This window comes from Setaria viridis, chromosome 1 (assembly GCF_005286985.2).
Source record: "Setaria viridis chromosome 1, Setaria_viridis_v4.0, whole genome shotgun sequence".
NCBI lineage: Eukaryota > Viridiplantae > Streptophyta > Magnoliopsida > Poales > Poaceae > Setaria > Setaria viridis.
Window position 1 is genome coordinate 21,065,993 of NC_048263.2, and position 17,649 is coordinate 21,083,641.

General features: G+C 44.9%; 2 protein-coding genes across 13 annotated transcripts; one reads left to right on the forward strand and one right to left on the reverse strand.

Annotated features, from left to right (window-relative positions):
- Positions 1 to 1,289: 1,289 nt before the first annotated feature.
- Positions 1,290 to 16,773, forward strand: LOC117850409 (uncharacterized). 12 transcript variants are annotated; one of them, XM_072292921.1, is made up of 9 exons: positions 1,290 to 1,651; positions 2,990 to 5,027; positions 7,775 to 7,863; positions 9,382 to 9,521; positions 10,060 to 14,749; positions 14,816 to 15,099; positions 15,182 to 15,734; positions 15,825 to 16,056; positions 16,138 to 16,773. In XM_072292921.1, the coding sequence occupies exon 2, from the start codon at positions 3,120 to 3,122 to the stop codon at positions 4,257 to 4,259; it is 1,140 nt and encodes a 379-aa protein (XP_072149022.1). In that variant the 5' UTR covers positions 1,290 to 1,651; positions 2,990 to 3,119; the 3' UTR covers positions 4,260 to 5,027; positions 7,775 to 7,863; positions 9,382 to 9,521; positions 10,060 to 14,749; positions 14,816 to 15,099; positions 15,182 to 15,734; positions 15,825 to 16,056; positions 16,138 to 16,773. The 12 variants fall into 12 exon arrangements, with proteins under 12 accessions (XP_072149022.1, XP_072149013.1, XP_072149017.1 ...); XM_072292922.1 differs by lacking the exons at positions 1,290 to 1,651; positions 2,990 to 5,027 and adding exons at positions 7,543 to 7,685; positions 7,997 to 9,256; XM_072292912.1 differs by lacking the exons at positions 9,382 to 9,521; positions 10,060 to 14,749; positions 14,816 to 15,099; ... (1 more) ...; positions 15,825 to 16,056; positions 16,138 to 16,773 and adding exons at positions 6,804 to 6,859; positions 7,008 to 7,134; positions 7,288 to 7,685; positions 7,997 to 8,689.
- LOC117850401 (uncharacterized) lies at positions 5,821 to 7,674 on the reverse strand. Its single transcript, XM_034732230.2, has one exon. It carries the CDS (start codon positions 7,672 to 7,674, stop codon positions 6,199 to 6,201), a length of 1,476 nt encoding a protein of 491 aa, XP_034588121.2. The 3' UTR covers positions 5,821 to 6,198.
- Positions 16,774 to 17,649: the final 876 nt, after the last annotated feature.

The following is a 17,649-nucleotide window of genomic DNA, read 5'->3' on the forward strand; positions in this document are numbered from 1 at the left end:
TGCCATATGCTTATGGCCTATGTTTATGCTTAATTTTGGGTTGGTAAATACTTATACTTTAGTAGTAATTAGGTGTTAATAAAATTTGACCAACTAAAAAAGTCTAATGCAGTCAACCAGTCAGCCTTTCCTTATTTAAGCCTTGCATTCATACGTTCCCCACACTTGCTGAGTACGACATGTGCTCACCCTTACTAAACTAACGTTGCTTAGAAGAACAAGCTGCTATGAAGTTGTTGTGAAGATGGTGTTGAGTTTTAGGTATACGCAAGCCCCGGTCGATTGCATGTGAAGTTTGAAGCTTTCGTTTCCAGGATTAAGCTGTAAATCTCTGATGGACTCTATATCTTTTCACGTGATATGTTACTGTTATTCACTAATGATGTCACTATATGTATAGAAACTAGATCCTGACATACATATAGGTAACACTTAGTTTTGTTTTAAAACTGGTTGCAAATTAAACATGCAAGTACTTTGCAAGTTTATTCACAAAGTCTCTACCAATTCTCACACTTCAAAAGTGTTTGTAGAATTGGTATGTGATGACTTTAAGGTTTGCAAGATTTAGGGGAGTCTCCTCATGAATTATAACCTATTCATGCATATATTGTACTCTTTTCTTTTCTTTTTATGAGTTTTCCTCTCAAGGTTTCTCATATAAAAGTTTTTAATGAGGCAATATCAATACAAGAATATATGTCATATCTTCTATTTCCACCATTGAGGTTTGTAAAGGAGGTATCCAAGACATATCATGTTATATCTTCACCCTTGGGTTATGAGAAGATATCAAAGACATGCATTGCTCACTAAACTCTTATGGGTTTGTGAGTGAGCAATGACCATAAATGCAATATTATTTTCTCCTCATTTTTTCCCACTAGGTTTCGAAGGAGTTTTAATGGCGTATCCATATGTATATTCCTCATATTTTCCCATAGGATTGTCGGAGGAATTAACCAATAGATTGATCTCATTGATGGAGTTGATCAGGGGGGGGGTTGTGAACCATTTTATCGGTGATCAACATCAGTAATTGCTGTTGGCAGTTACTCACCGAAAAGGCCGCACACCCTTTCACCATGACCTTTCATCTTGTATATATATGTACAAACAGATCTGCAATACACAGAGATTCCACTCTTATCATTTGTGTCTCTTAGCACAAATTACTCTTAACACAAACCATTATGGCTCGGTTCCAGCTTCCAGCCATCAGCAAAGGGCCGAGAGAGACACGGGAAGAGGAGAGAGCAGAGCCCCCGACGCTGAAATCCCACACCCGGAGCCCAAAAAAAGGCCAACCGGGTCAGAGGGACAAGCGAGGACAGGGAAAGAACACCAGTCACCAACGCCACGCCACCACCGAGCCGGGGGCCGAGCGAGGCCGGAGAGCAAGCACCCGCACACGCCAGCAGCAGCCAGCAGCCAAGCAAAACGAAGACCAGAATCACATCACGCAGCTACAAGCCAGCTACCAGCACAGCGAGCACGCGGAGCTAGAAGCTCCGTCAGCAGCAGGGAGCTCAGCCCCGTCGCGCCCAGCGGCAGCGCTCCCGTCTCTTCCACCGATCGCTGCTCCCGTCTCTTCCACCGATCGCTGCTCCCCCCTCGTCGTCCTACGCGAGCACCAGCAGCAGCAGCAAAGGTGAGCCGAGCTTCCCCTCCTCCCCGGAACCCAACTGCCTCCCCGCCCTCCCCAATTCCCCCGCACCTCGATCCCCCCCCCACGCGCGCGCGCGCGCAATGGGGCCCGCCCGGCAGCCAATGGCACTCGTATCGCGCTCTCCCCGCGGCCGCTCCGCTGCACCCTCCGCCGCCGGTTGCTGGGGGCCGGCCCGGGAGCTCGAGGGACCTGGGAATTCGGCGCGAAACCCTAGCCCCCTGCCGGAATTCGGGGGGCGGAGCGGGTCGGATCAGCGGAGCCCGGGCCGGGGGACGCCCCGAGCTTGGGGGATTCAGTTTGAATTGCGCACTGTTGCCGTGCCGCAGTTTGCTAGGCCTTCGGAAATTTTTTTTTTGGGTGTTCTTTTTTTCTTTCCGGCCCTCGCACACGGGCTGAATTTCGCATCGGGAATGGAGCTCGTTCGTTCGGGGGCCTTTGAATTCGATCGGGGCGAAACCCTAGCTTGGCTCTCGTCTCGCTTGCATCGGAATCTAGAATCAGGTGAGCTTGGTGCTTGGGGCCGTTTGCCTGCCCTTTTATTTGCTTGTCATTTTGGTTTCAAATCTCCTGCAGCTGTGGCGCTTCATGATCTTGCCTCTGACTGTGCGGTCCCACGGTTCCGGGATCTATGCACACGTTCACTTCGTGGGTTCTCCTTTAGATTCTTGATTTCGTCACTGGCTGTTTGGTTTTGCTGTGCCAGATGAGCTCAGAAGACTTTGCTTAGGCTTGTGCATAAAAGGTGGATAACATTGGAGAATTGGATTGAACAAGCTTTCTATGGTCGTGATTGCACTAGTAGCTTCAGTCTTGCTGTTTCTTCAGTTAACTATGGATCAATTTTGGTGACCTGGGTTTCTCTCCTCGAGCTGCTGCTCTCCTCCTTTAGGTGTCTCAAGCATGAGCAGAGTCTTTAGAAAATGGAAACAAGTTCCAGCCTCTGCAACACATGCATTTGCTCTAGGCTGAGACAATGATAAATGCAAATACTAGACATTGTGATATATGGCAGATCATCTATAACGGCAACCTCCAATGCATAACATGTGCTTATCTTCTTATGTAATTTAATTTGCTTTCTACAGATTTAGTTTTACTGTTTGTTGGGCTTTTACTTGAAACTGAGCTCCTAACCTTTTGTTTTCGTGTGAAGCCTAATCTTTCAATTGATCAGGCAACATTATGGGACTCATTGAAGTTTTAATTTAATGCTGTTCTATTGATTCTTAATTAATCCAACTAGGGCAGGCAACATTTTTTTTGGCCCCTGTTTTTATTTGTTACACCCATTTTTGAAGCATAATTTGTTATCAATTGCAGTTAGCTCTCCTGTTGGTTGATTTGTGTACTGGGGCATACTGGATTGGAGGAGCAATAAAACTTGAAGAACCCGAGAAGTACTTTGAATTTAAATTTATGTTCTGATTGTATGGAATCCTGTTCCTGAGAGATGCCATCATCCACGCCACCACTGCCACAAAATTTGCTCCCACTACCATCACCGGTGGTTGGGCAGAGCACTCGTATTAACCTTGTGGACATCAAACTAAAACTAGTCAAGAGAATTGGTCCAGAGCAGGCAAAGAAGTACTTTGAGCACCTGCAGAGGTTTTTGTCTTCGAAACTTAGCAAGACTGTGTTTGACAAGCTATGTCTCACGATACTTGGTCATGAAAATGTTCAGCTTCATAACCACCTTATTCGCTCTATTCTCCACAATGCCTGCCAAACAAGTGGGCCGCCCACGGTCAGTGCACCTAAATCAATTGGAGCTGCCAAGAATTCAAATCATGTCTTAGTTCCTACAGTTCTGGTCTCTGAAAATGGTGATGTTCTGCGTCAACATGTGAAGGCCCACTGTCCACAAGGCAGAAATGCAGATGTTGTCGAGGAGAATGGTGTTGTGCATTTGACCAAACTGAAGAGATTTCCACAGCCTGAACAAAGTGACCTTGTGGAACCACTGTCCAAAAGATTACGTGTGGAAAATGCATATTCAAATTTATCTGAGTCCCCAAATAGCAACTGTCTTGATGTTGTTGACAGAGAAAATATGGAAGCGATTGCACAGCAAGCTCGAGATCCAATAACTGCCCCACTAGGGGTTGCCTTCTGCTCTGGTAGTTTTGGTGGGAGTTGGAAAACTTCAACATTTTCCTCTAGTGTTGGCAGTGATAACTCTGTTTGTTGCTATGACCTTGGTCAGCTGTGCGATACTTCATCACTGAGACAGCGGATGGGGAGAATAGCAGAAACAGAAGGGTTAGATGGTGTGTCATTAGATTGTGCTAATTTATTGAATAATGGAATTGATTTGTTCTTGAAACAGCTTATTGGATCTTGTATTGAACTAGTTAGGTCAAGATCTCAGCATGATCGAATAAATCAGATGGCACTAAAGCAACGGTTAAGTAGAAAGCTAATAAATGGTGTACAGCTGCAAAATCAGGTGCATGGTCGAAGTGCCAATACATGTCCACAAATCAGCTCCATTTCATTGCAAGACTTCAAGGCTCTATCAGAGCTAAATCCTCAGTTGCTTGGAGTCAATGCGTCACTGCTACTTGAAAAAATGAATTCATATGACTAATCAGATAGGATCCAAGTGAATTAATCTTTCTACAGAGATTAATCTTTGCCTAGCAGGCATGAGGATTGCAAGCTTGAAATCCTATCTTGGTCAAATGCACCTTCCTTATTGTACCTTTGGCAACAATTAAGCCTGAACCAACGCCCTCTGTTTCCTGTGTGAGTTGTAGCACCACTCAGAAAATGCATCAAGCTGAGGTTGGAGTACCAAACATGAAACACCACAGTGATAAAGTGTGAGCCTTGCCAGCTAGCGTGCTTCTCCAAAAATTTTCTGGTCACAGCAAAGTACCTGACTTGCTTCCATGCATATCTGCAGCTGAGGTCTTCCTGTTTCATCTCTCTTGCACTACAGCAAAGTCCAAGCCTGCCTCCATAACTTACTGCAGCTGAGATGTTGCTTCCTGTTTCATCTCCATTACTCAAATGACGTTTTGACATTCTCTGTCTCATATGTAGCAGACACCAAATCTTCTCAGCGTGGTGTTTCGTATGATGCCTGGAGTATGTTTTCATAATTTGTTGATGGGCAGTGGAAGGTGCTAATGAACATTGTACAGTATCCTGCTTCTGGTGAAGTCCACAGCCCACTATTAAGACTGCTCCATCAAAATGAATGAAGATCACATAACTTCTAGAGACTGTTGATTATACAAAGACACCAATTTTGGCTTTTATGCACTGTGGCAAGATTGCGCACACAACTATGGTGGTGCAGGGTTCAAAACAGATTTAGAACAGGGCCTTCCAGCATTAAGAGAAGTGATCTGTAAGTCTGCACTAGTGTGGTATAAATTGTTACATTTGTACTTCCGAGCATGTAGATACTACAGAAATTGATTAATGTGGTGCATTCAATTTTGATTTAGAGTTAGTTTGTTATGTTTAGTCTCAATCTATGAGTGCATTTCCCCTTTCTTTCAGAACTATAAAAGTTACTCCCTCCTTTCCAAATTGTAGGTCATTTTGACTTTTGTAGATTCATAGATATTATTATGCACCTAGACATACACTATATCTAGATGCATAATAATATGTATGAACCTAAAAAAGCTAAAACGACCTACAATTTGGAACGGAGGGAGTACAAAATAAGCCATACTCTGGGAATAACTTTTTTGAGTTGTTGTAGTTAGACCATAAACTGTTGAAGTACCCAATTCTCAGTCTTCTTTCTATTAGGCTATGTAAGTAGAAAACTTTATGTTCCTTCTTCAATGACGGGGTTCTATTTTCTGCTATTTTACTTTTGCTTTGTGCTGTGTGGAGTAAGTGAGAAGACCAAATTTAGTTTATTAGAATTCATATTGGTTACTATGCTACTGTAACTTGGAGTTTAAATTTTGCATTACTTAATTTAATTTGTGCCTATATATTAATAACATAGCGAAACAGATTGATATGGATCAAGTATAGAAAAAAAACGATAGATTTCGCTAGATAACAGGCGCAACAGAAATACAGGCACAAAAAAGTCACTGGCTCCACATTTTGGGTTTCAGCACAAAAAAAATGAACTTTGAAACATTGTGGAATTAAGAGATGCAACAGACTTGGGTTGGCTGAACCTTATAATCTGTAGGGATGCTTATGGATAAGATGCGTGGAGATGAAAAGCATCTTGTGCTAGTTGCTGGGTGCCTTTGGTTAGAAAATTTTTATTTCATCTCGTGTGTGAGACAGTCCCAAAATTGGTTTACCTTTTTCATCACATAATCACATAATTACGGGTCCTAACTTGCAGAAGTAGCAGCAATTTCACTCAATTCCATAACAGTAACAGACTAACAGTCACATGCATGAATGGAATGAAACATATGAACATCTACTCTTCACAATTGAGTACACATTTTCATGAACCAGAGCAGTTTTTTACTTTGCAACATGAAAAGAAGGTTTGTTTTCAGTGCTCCGTCAGTTCCTCGCGTCCATTCTCACTCTCAGCTAGACATGGCAGTCTCAAATCTCCCCACCAAGGCCATTACCTTGTTCTTCCTCTCCTGGATAGGCTTGCTCCTGCCCTCCTCTGTGACTTCATTGCTCCTCCCATCGTCCTTCCTCCACCTCTGTGCCAACTCCATGGTCTTCGCTGGTAGCATTATTTTCTCTTCCTTAGGTTTGGCCTCTTCTTGTACAATTAACTTAGGTTCAGCAACATCATCCTTTAACTCAGTTTCACTGGCAGCTTCTTTTAATACAGTTTCACAGTCAGCTTCGGTTAACTTGATTTCATCATTAGCTTCGTTTAGCTCAGCTTCACTGACAGCTTCGTTTAGTTCAGTCACATTCACATCAACAGATTCCTTTAGCTCAGTTGCACTGACATCTTCCTTCAACTCAGTTTCATCCGCAGCTTCCTTCAATTCAGTTTCACTGTTAGCTTCTTTTAGGATGTTTATATCGCTGTTGATTCCAACATCAGCATTGTCACCTGCATTCAGGTCTTCATTGTCTTTTCGTTCGTGTTTCTCTTCTGAAATGTCCCCTGTATTCTCATTCTTGTATTCCTCCTGACTAGATGATGGCTTGCTATTGACATCCACAGATTGCAGATCAACAGGGTCAGGGAGCCGTTCTTGCAAGTGTTCTTCTATGGAAGAGGTGCTTATGCTCTCTGTCTCATCAAATTCCATCAACAGCTCGACATCTTGCTCCTCGATTTTTGGTGTCTCTATTTGTCCTTCCGGCACACTTCTTGTCCTCTGGATAGAGATAGAATTTTGAGCACCTGTTCTTCTCTTTGCTACAGTACCAGGAGCACGGGTCGAAGATGCATCTTGAGATTTTCCAGCTCCAAGAGGTCCTGCCACTGATCTCTGAGTTTTCAGCTTCACAGAAGATGTTGCCATCTTCTCGATACCAGGCCTTGTAGAGAGGTTACTCTTCTGCACGATGGATGGCGATTTTGCTGTCCTGGTCATATTCTTAGATGAAGCATTTGGTGTTGCAAGGGCTGCAGGCCACACAGATGTGGCACCAGGCTTCTCTACTTTTTTCCTCATTGTGTTGCATTGCTTTGCACTGGCCAGAGAAGCAGAGTGCAGTGTCTTTCCGTGAGTGGAAGAAGAGCCCGAGCCAGACGTGGACCGGGATGAGGTGGTGCGCGTGCTGAACGATGATGAGGGTCGACATGTGTTCGATGAGCTTGAGGCAGGGGATGGGGATAATCTGCGATCAGGAGAGGTTGGGACGGACCTTGCACGCCGTAGCGCTTGGTCAGACTCGCTTGATTTGAGCCCTGGGGACATATTCCGGACGCCCTGGTTGACCCTAGCATTTGGTTGAGGCTCCCTCCTTGATGTTGCCATTGTGTCTAAGCTATTCTGCCAACAATTAAAAAATGCAGAAATTAATGACGCTTCAAGTACTATCTCTATCTGCCTCTGGGTTATGAACTGCAACCATTTTGATGCCATCACTGAAAAAAGTACTAGATCCGCATCGTATATTACCATAATTGGGCTTGATGACTAGCAAATCAACATGTTATGAATGCTTATATCTTTTCATGTGCAGTTTCATCTAGGAGAGCAGGCAAATAATTGTGGACAATAGACGGCAAGGCACAAAGGGTGATGGATAGAAAGGAAATGGCGCGGTTCGAGGTAAATCATACTGATAATCAGATAAAACAACATAAATACTTTTCAGAGCGGGCCTTCATGAATTAAGTTCTTATTTGCATGCCATGCATAGACATCATACAATCCCCAATTGATGCCTACCATCCATGCTCAGATGCAATGATCAAGAATGAAAATTCGGTAGCCAGGGGGATCTAAATTACGCTGCCATTCTGCCAATAAAGAGGCCAGGAAACCGTACCTGAGCTGATCTCAGAGCTGCTCACCAGAACCCCGGATGCTGATCAATCTCTGCAATTCAAGGTCAAGAATTCAAGCCGGAGAGAACAGAAAATTTGCGTTGCAGTTCCCACTTTTTATGGCCTGCCGCCTGCACCTGGAGGATCCAGGTGGTTGCGGCGTTGAAATAGCCTGAGAAAGGGCACTGGCTGAAAAGGCTCTTGAATGTTTGGCCCTTATGCTTCCGTTTGTTGGCTCCGGTGGACGTTCCATAAATAGTCAGCTGAGACGCCCCTCCATTCATGATTCATGGGCCTGTGGATCAGCCGTTTCGTGTTTTCTAGCCTAATAACGGAAGGCGCGGTTACATGCCCGCCTGTCTCTGAACTTTAATTTTGTTGCTGGCACGCGTGTTCCCTGCTGCGGATGTTGCATGTCCGTATCCTTGTGTCACATGTTGCCGCAGGAGATGACATGAGTTTAGCATGCGATGTGTACACTTTAGGTATGCCATGCAATTATGCTCCTGGGCATCGTGGGGGCTCAATCCTTTATGTTGTGATGATCATTGACCAGTGTTCTGAAGAAAAGGTATGCCTATGGAATTGGTATACTTGTGTTGTTGATCCTTCTCCACCTGTTTTGAACTCCTATGATAGAATTTCCGAGCCTATTGCCGAACTTTCCTTAGGACGCGTGTCAAATATGCAAAAATTGACCTGACAAACGGCCTTTAGGATCAGTCAAAAGCTTGGACGGACACGCTGCTTTAGATATATACTGCCTCTGTTCTAACCCCTTCTACGCATTGACGCATGGTATCAGCAGGAGCGGAGCTGCACCCCGTGCTGGGGGTGCTGCAGCACCCCCTTGGCCAGAATTACTATAAAGCACCCATATGGCCATATGTATTTGCTCACAACATTAGAAATAGATAGATCATAGAACACTATTGCTCTTTGATTTTAACTCATGCATGCTCCCTCTTTATGAGTTCCTCTCCATCGGTCATTGTTGCTTATCCCAATCCCAGTGTCACATCCTCCTAGCTACCCATGGCACATCCCCAGCTTTGCTCCTCAGGTAGCAGCACCAACACATAGCACCCCCTTTGTCCCATTCCTAGATCCGCCACTGGGTATCAGCCTATCAGGATGGCAGCACTGCACGGCTGCACCACGTCAAGGAAATAGAGGTAAGGAAACCTACCCGAATCATGTTTACAATCAGAGAATAATAACCCTGAAACAATATAACCTTATTGCGATTTTGTAAGGCCCTTATTTGTATATAGATTCACTATCAGTTTGGTCTATGCAGAAATCACACAGTTCACCAAACATGCTGGTTCATGCACGGAAGGGCGGAAGGCAATACAGAAACTTCAGAACTAATAAGCAAGGTCGTCTGCACTCTGTAGAGCGATCAACCAATTCTTTCATTTCCAAGTCCGTCAACAGGTATCTGAAGGTGTTTGACAAAAATTAATACTAACTCTGCTGTTAATTCCATCATTTTATGCCGTATGCCCAATCGACCACTCTTTGAAGAAAAAATAATACTTAGTCTTTTGGCTTATTCACATATCAATTGGACCTCAAACTCCCATGTGTCTATAGCGCCTCGATGGGGCAAATAGTCTCAAGAATGGAATATGATGAAGTTTTTCTCATTGTCTATGTAGTCTTCCTTTCCTTTTTCTTAGTAAAAAAAAATGAAGGAATACCACCGTCAACTTCCACATAAGTATGATCTTAGTATCAGTTTTAGAAAAATGAATAGTCTTCAGTTGTATAAGTTGTTTGTTACCTCTTTCAATTTTGGGGTTTCCCACGGTGCGTGCACTAGAACATCGTCCAGCATTCAGCTTCCCAGGTGTTGCAAACATAACTCTCCAATTGTGCTCCCAGTATAAATAACAATTGTTTAGTTATTAATTAATTTAGATAACATGGACTCCTAAATCCTAATTTAGGTATTTTGGTTTACTTTTTACAGGGTCGTCACAGCAGCGTGTGGGCTTGTAGCGCAGCAACACTGTTTGAAGTCTCCAGTAAATTTGTATTAGATCGACTGTCAGCGGATCTCCCCTGTACCTCATAACATGACGGTTAATGTGCTGGACTTCAGGTCGCTGGTCAGGCAGCAAAGAAAATGCCTCGCGTGCCGCAAGGCAAAGAGATTGGCTGGTCTAAAAGAAAAAGGTAGGTAGGTCGGTAAGGATTCGCAAGGGACTAATTCTCGTCAAATTTTCTAGTTTGAGACTAAATTTCAAGCGACAGAAACATATATATCGACCCAAATACCTGCCCTCCGCATTTCCCTAATTTTGTTTGAAAGACATAATAATGCTCGCCTTTTCAGAGTTAGTAAGAGGGATCAAGAACCATCGGAAAATTCACCTTTAATCCCGGTTGAAACTGGACAGACGCTCCGTAGTGAACTTCACGGAGTCAATAATCTAAAAATAATGGTAGAACAGAAGAATTTCGAGTACTCGGGCTGAATATCATAAAGAATCTTAAAATAATTATCCAAACATCTTTTGGAGCAAGTGTCACATTCTCATAATACAAGTATGGTGGCATACAATAGCTCGTCCAGGCAAAAGATATGTTCACTGAGCATGACCCATTTTGACAAGCTAAAACCAACCAAAAGTCGATGGGTCAAGGTCAGTGAACATATCTCTGCCCGAACAAGCTATTGGACCACCATACTTCTATTATGAGAATGTCGCTCCAAAAGGCGTTTGGAAAACTATTTCAAGATTCTTTTATGATATTCAACCCGAGTTTGTGGACTCGAAGTTCTTCTGTTCTACCATTATTTTTGGATTCTTGACTCCGTGAAGTTCACTATGGAGCGTCTGTAGTCTTTATTAGTGTATCTTTATTGTCATGTTCCACAATTGTAGCATTAAGTTGACCGGTGTAATTTTCATGTCACTCTAATTTAACATGCAAACTATCCAAAAAAATTGTAGCAATGACCAAATTCTATTTCTTACACCTACAATATATTTACAAATTAATCATACAAACTAAAATAATGGTACAACATAGCAGAATGTTCACCATCCAAGCCATCTCTGCACATGACTCAATCTTCTACGAAGTCTATGAAGAGCCACCTCCACTCCTCCACTACCGGAGAATAGTGTAAGCACATTCATACCATGTGCAGACACTATTCTTTGGTATTGGAGGAGCAGAGGAACCAGCTCTTTAGAATATTCCTCCAAGTCTATGGAGAGCCATATCCGCTCCTCCAATACCAAAGAATAGTGTAAGCACATTCATACCATATGTAGACACTGTTCTCTAGGATTGGAGGAGCGGAGGTGGTACATCTGGTCCATCTGCATCGTATTACGTGAAAAATGAACATAGGGTTTCGTATTAGATAAAGAACTTGATCAATATTAGGTATGGGAAAAAATAGGGTAAATGTATTTATAATATTTAGTCCTTGCAATAAACATGATATAAATAAATTATTGGTCAAAGAAGTAGAATTATTGTTAAATTAGAGTGACATGAAAAATTGTAGCAATGACCAAATTCTATTTCTTACAACTACAATTTATTTACCTTAATTTTATTGAAATGACTAAATACTAAAAACACATTTACTCTATTTTTTTCCCATACCTAATATTGATCAAGTTCTTTACCTAATACGAATCATATATAACAAGCAAGCTATCCATCAAATTCTAGCTCAAAAACATATATAAATAAAAATCCTCTCCATTCTCCCTCATTATAAAAAACTCATTTTTCTATATCTCTAAAGCATAAAATAAAGCATAATAACAATAAATGAAGGGAGGATGAAATATCTAACCTTTACAACACTTTGGATGAGTGAAGTCCCCACGGAAACAAGAAAAAAATCGAGCAGCACCTCCCTAAGGCTGCTTGCTCGCCGTGGAGAAGGAGGAAGAAGGTTTGATGAGTGGCTCGGGCTCGGGGAGGAAGAAGATAAATTTATAGACAAGGAGCTTTTGTAATTTCCAAACAGGACTAAATCTTTTATCCCAGTTGGGAATTCCAACTAGGACTAAAGGGGGGATTTTTGTCCCGGTTGGTGTTTCCCACCAGGACAGAAGTGTCAGTGTTTAAACCCGGCAAACTACCAAGCGGAGTACCCAAGGTAGAGTTTTGGTTGGTGGGTGTCGCCAAAATCAGGAACTCGATGGTGTATGTAGGCATGCGATTTAGATAGGTTCAAGCCGCTAGATCGCGTAATACCCTACGTCTTGTGTGTTATTTGCCTGTATTCAATTGAACCCATCTGGAGGGGGTCTCTGCCCGTCCTTATATATCAGAGGAGCAGGGTTATAGGTCGATTATTTTATAGGAATACTAGTCGGATTCGACCAGAGAGTTCTACTCTAACTGCTATTAGTAGTTTCTAAGTCCTCAACTAGATCCTATCCTCCACGTAGACTATGCCGTCCTGCATCGCAGTCTCTATGTCTAACACGTCTCGGTGCACAACCCTATATGTGGGTCTGTCCAAACCTTCTGGTGGGCCCATGGATATATGTACAACAAGCCCTCGATTATGTTTTAGTCAAATGCAACAGTTCTGAGTACCTTTACAGGCTTCATCCGACTAGTTTTTGGTGCTTTTCTGAGTACTCTATCGAAGTTGCGCCTTCAAGTAACTCGAGTACTGCCATGCGGCTAGAATGTGCTCAAGCCTCATCCAACGCTGTCTTGAATATCTGTCCTTGAATCTATATATAGAAGTGCGATGAAAACTGCACTCCATATGGAGTAGCCCCCAAGCCTTAGGTTGAATCAAAGAATCAGGCTGAGGGTCTGCATCCGCGTTGTCTTCACCTTAAACTCTGGAGAAAAAACTTTTTAGCCGATGGGCACGTGGCACACAACCCCCGAGCCATTACCCGACTAGTTTCAGGAGGTATAAGGATCAACCACCAGTCATTGTGACCATCACCAATAGTAACCTTATCTTTTGCGATAACTTTGGAAACTGACGGCCATATGCGAAATTAACGGCCAGAAGCGAAAACATCGGGACCATTACCTCCGTTTACTCTGCTTCTGTTCTAAATAGATGAGGGAAGTTACCCCCCATTTACTCCACCATTGCCATCTACTATTTGCGCTTCGGAAAACCCTACTGCCCAACGCCGCCGCAATCCAATTTGAGATCACCAATGCCACCTCCCTCTTATGAGCCCTCGAGCGTATGCGCGTGAAGCAGCTCGTGACATCCAAGATGGGGAGAAAAGCTTGTGCTTCCAGGGGTGCTGAAGGTTCCAAGAGGAGGCCTGGAAAGGAGAAGGAGCTGCAGCTGCCTCCGCCCAAGTATGGGAAGACAAACCAAATTGCACCGCCGAGTCCTGCCTGTGCTTGGAAGAAATCGACCATAAAGGAAGAGGAAATCCAGGCATTGGAGAAGGCGAAGCTGCTACAGAATCAAGCAACCGTAGGCTGGAGGTGTGCTTTCGGTAATGCATGGCCATTTGAAGAGTACCCCGAGGAGATGGTAACCTTTGCCCACTTTGTCGAGCAGGATTTTGCTATCCACTCCTCTAATATTCTGCGGGGTCTTCTGGATTATTACAAGCTTCAGCTGGTCCATCTCAATCCAAATGGTATTCACCACATTGCTATTTTCGTGCACCTGTGCGAGGCTTTCTTGGGGATTCAATCCCACCTTCAACTGTTCCGTAAGATATTCCAGGTGAAGCCGCAGCCAAAACTGGAGTGTACTGCAGTAGTCGGGGGCGCTGAAATTCAGATGCGGGAGAATAGTAGTAGCTTGTACTTGGAGTATGAGTTGTTGGAGTCACACTCTAGGTGGAAGGAGAAGTGGTTGTACATTGGAGACCATGATCCAAAGCTGCCAAAGGTGACTGGTCACCATCCAAAGTGGAACAATAGGTGGATAGACGAGCCGACGCACGGGAATAGTCTTCAAGTACCCGAGCTCTTAGGCAAGATTGCCCAATTGAAGAATCAAGGACTGACAGGAGTTGGAGTAGCCTTTAGTTTTATGAAGAAGTGAGTTCAACCCCTGCAGCTCCGCCACACCTGGGGCTATGAGTACTTGGGCCTCAACGACCCGTCAAGGATGATGACTAAAGAAATCTCCGTCGATGGGGTGATGGCGAGGTTGAAACGCTTCTTTAAGAACGCCAATGAGATCGCCCGAGTAGTCCTGGAGTTCAGCGCCGCTAACCCGCCGAGAGTAGTAAGTAACCGTGGCTTTAGCTCCCAAGTACTTATTAGAGGTCTTTCTTGCCTTTTGATTTGTCTACCTTTATATAGGAAGACATACTTGTGTTTTATTCACCCCCTCCTCCCCTGGCTCCGACGATATGGAGAGCACCCCATGGGTGTTTGGGTGAAACCTTGTTGTACTAGGGGCCACCGAGGAGGAGGAGGAAGAAGAAGAAACTGAGTCCTTTAGCAGCCTAGACTCGAATGCTGCTGGGGCATAATGTGTGAAGGTCTATGCCTCGGACAAAGTTGGGACGTCCTCTGGCTCATTGAAGCGCCTTGCGGATGATGAATTTGAGACTGCTCTGGCCCCGCCACCGAAGAAGAAATGGATGGTCGGCAGGACGCGCGCTCCGGGTAGTCTGCGCATCGTCGAATCCGCACCCCCGCCGATAATAACCTTCGAGGAAGGGCAAGACCCTGAGGTATGGGCACGATTATGCAGGTATGTTGATGTCACGACTACTAATCAGGACTTGTTGTATCTGCAGGTAGTCGCGGAGGTAGTCAAGGAGACGGAGGCGGCAGCTGGCGCCGTCCCGCCTGAAGTTCCAGTGTCTGGGGAGGTCGTCATGGTTGAAGATGGTCCTGAGCCTCCCGCTACTGAAGTCAATCCTGCGGGTACTGAGGTATCCGCACAGGAAGAAGGTAGGACTACCATGGCTGGTGGTAGTCAGGATGTGCCGCAACATGCCTCGCCAAGGGATCCTGCCCCCACCATTAAGCCCCTACACTGGGTGGGGAAGCCGTCGCTAAAGCTGCAACGGTCTGCAAGGTAAATTGATTCGATATGGTTGAGTACCAATTCTAGCTTGATAGTTGGTTGTCTTCCGTCACTAACGCTATGTGTTGTGCAGGATATCTTCTAGACTGGGCCTTGGGTTGTCGGGTTCAAGGTCAACAACTGATGATGCTAGCTGCTCGGTTGAAGATGTAGCCCCCGCGCCTACTGTAGCCCTGGCCGAGGGAGATTCAGCTCCGGCGGTCAAGACAGGTGCCGCATCACTTGTCGCTACGTTGATGCATGACATAATCGACTCGATGGTTGACAATGCAGTGCCATCCCTCGAGCCTACTGTACCCGGGGCTCTTCCCATGGATATTCTCGTGGAGAGTCCGTCCCCACCTATGATCATGGAAGCTAACCCCCTTAACGCTGCTGCTCCCGAAGCCCCCAAGCTTGAAGCCGCCTGAGCCCTTGAAGCCGTGGCTGCTGCTGTCGGGATGACTTCCGAAGCTGGCACGTCATCTGGCCGTGAGATGGTCCTATTTCCCAGCATGAGGATCGAGCCGAACATTGAGATTCGGGTGCTGCTCGAGGAGGTCCAGCTGATTGACGATCCTCTGCTAGATGCGCAGACGGTGGCCACCATACTCGAGATGAACCGGCACGTCACGTCTTACACCGAGGTAAGTTTGAACTTTTTCCTTATGCTTTACTTCTGAATGTTCGCAATTTGTACTCCATGCGGTACCCCAGTACTGATTTCTGGATAATAGGACTTGATCAACCGCTCCTACTGGAAGTCCCAATTGTTGCGGGACTATGGTGAGACCGTACAATGTGCTGTGGTGTTGGAGAAGGAACTGGTTGAAGAGCGATAGCAAACCTCCCGACTTGTCATGAAGCTTGACAGCACGGCGGCAACCTTCCGGGCATAGATACAGGATTTGGAAAAGGAAAATGGGCGTCTTGCTGCCCGGAACAAGTCGTTGAATCAAATGCTTGAAGGTGAGTACTGATATTTTTGTTGTGTTCATCTGTTGGTAGCCTATAGTCTTTTTGACTAACATTGGGTCTCTGTTTGTGCAGAGTATAAGAATCAGGAACCCCGGTTGAAGGCTTCTATAACTCATTGGAAGAACGCCTACTACCGGACCACTGATCAACGTGACATGCTCGAGTAGCAGGTGTCCAAGCTGGAGCACACTTGGAGAAGGAGATGAAGATGCGCCAAGATGGTAAAGTCAAACTAATCAATGTCATGACGACCATCCAGGCGCAACAAGTCGAGCTTGGGGCCTATAAGCTGGAGCTGCAAGAGCTGTCTGCAGTAGCTCGGCCATTGGCTGACATGGTGGAGCCTCCAGTCGATGGCGCGGATCCTCACCCACCTGTAGAGAGACTCCAAGATGTGCCGGGAAAGATCGCAGGCTGTGTCCAGGGGATGGCGAAGTCCGTCTCAAAATAGTTGCTAGCCTTCGCAAAGTCCTTCTACCCCGATGCCGACTTGTCTCCTGTCGTGGAAGGGATAGCAGGAGATTACACGGATGAAGTCTTCAAGCAGTATCTGAAGGAGGTGAATCCCATTGCCGAGGAAGTCACCAAGCACCTGGATCTGCAATGAATTCCTTACCTTTTGGGATAGGAGGAACATTTAGTTTTGTAATGGGATAAAAGTGTAGATAACTTTAAATCTTAGTGCAATTTGTTACTCTCGACTTGTCATCTATTGTGTTTAGTGCTTCTCACACTTGTTCCTGATTTTTCTCGTACGACCGAGGTGAGTGTCTGCGCACAAGGCTACTATTGTGAGCCTCTTCAGAAGCAAATTGTTGGGTACTCGTGTACTCGAACTATCCAGTAGTAGACATCAGGTAGTTTCTTTAGGATTCCGCTGACTAGGGCTTATTTCCTCGACTCCCCTGAGTAGAGTACATGCATGATTGCTGCTTTGTTAGGAAGGCCACATGGGGGTGCTGCTTGTCCGTGTCTAGTAGATAAAGTTGAGAAACATGTGAACATTGGTCGTCAAAGTCCTGACGATAAGGACAAGCGTCACATGAACACTGTATAGGCGTGATGTGCATAGGGAACTCTGCCTTGTGTTCATGGGCGCATATTGTAGCACTCTGGATGGTAGCCGGTTGCCTTGGCTATAAATAGAGCTGCATCTGCATTCGAAGTGTTCATGACTCAAGTTATAGCGCTTATTGGTTTGAGGCTTTTGTTGTTCATCAGGGGTAGCTTCCACCATATTTACTGATGCCAGAAGAATTCTCGTGAAGAATACTCAGGTGCTCCTTTCCTCTACAGTCTCTTTGGCCAAGTCTTGAGGCCATGATGCTAGAAGAATCCTCGTGAGGAAGGTGCATCGTGTGCCCCAGGCTTTGTCCAGGACACCGCTGAGGAAGGCTTTTGAGCGCAGCTTTCTTGCATTCACTCTTTTTACTTCTTCTATGTTGAAGCTGCTTGCCCTGAGGTTAGGGTAGTCCCGGGACTGTTCACACATGCTTTGTGATATTGTAAAAGCCTGGGACTTTTGTTGTAACCTTAATGAAAGCACGTACGCCTTGTTGATGAGATGTTGCTGTCTTGTTTCTT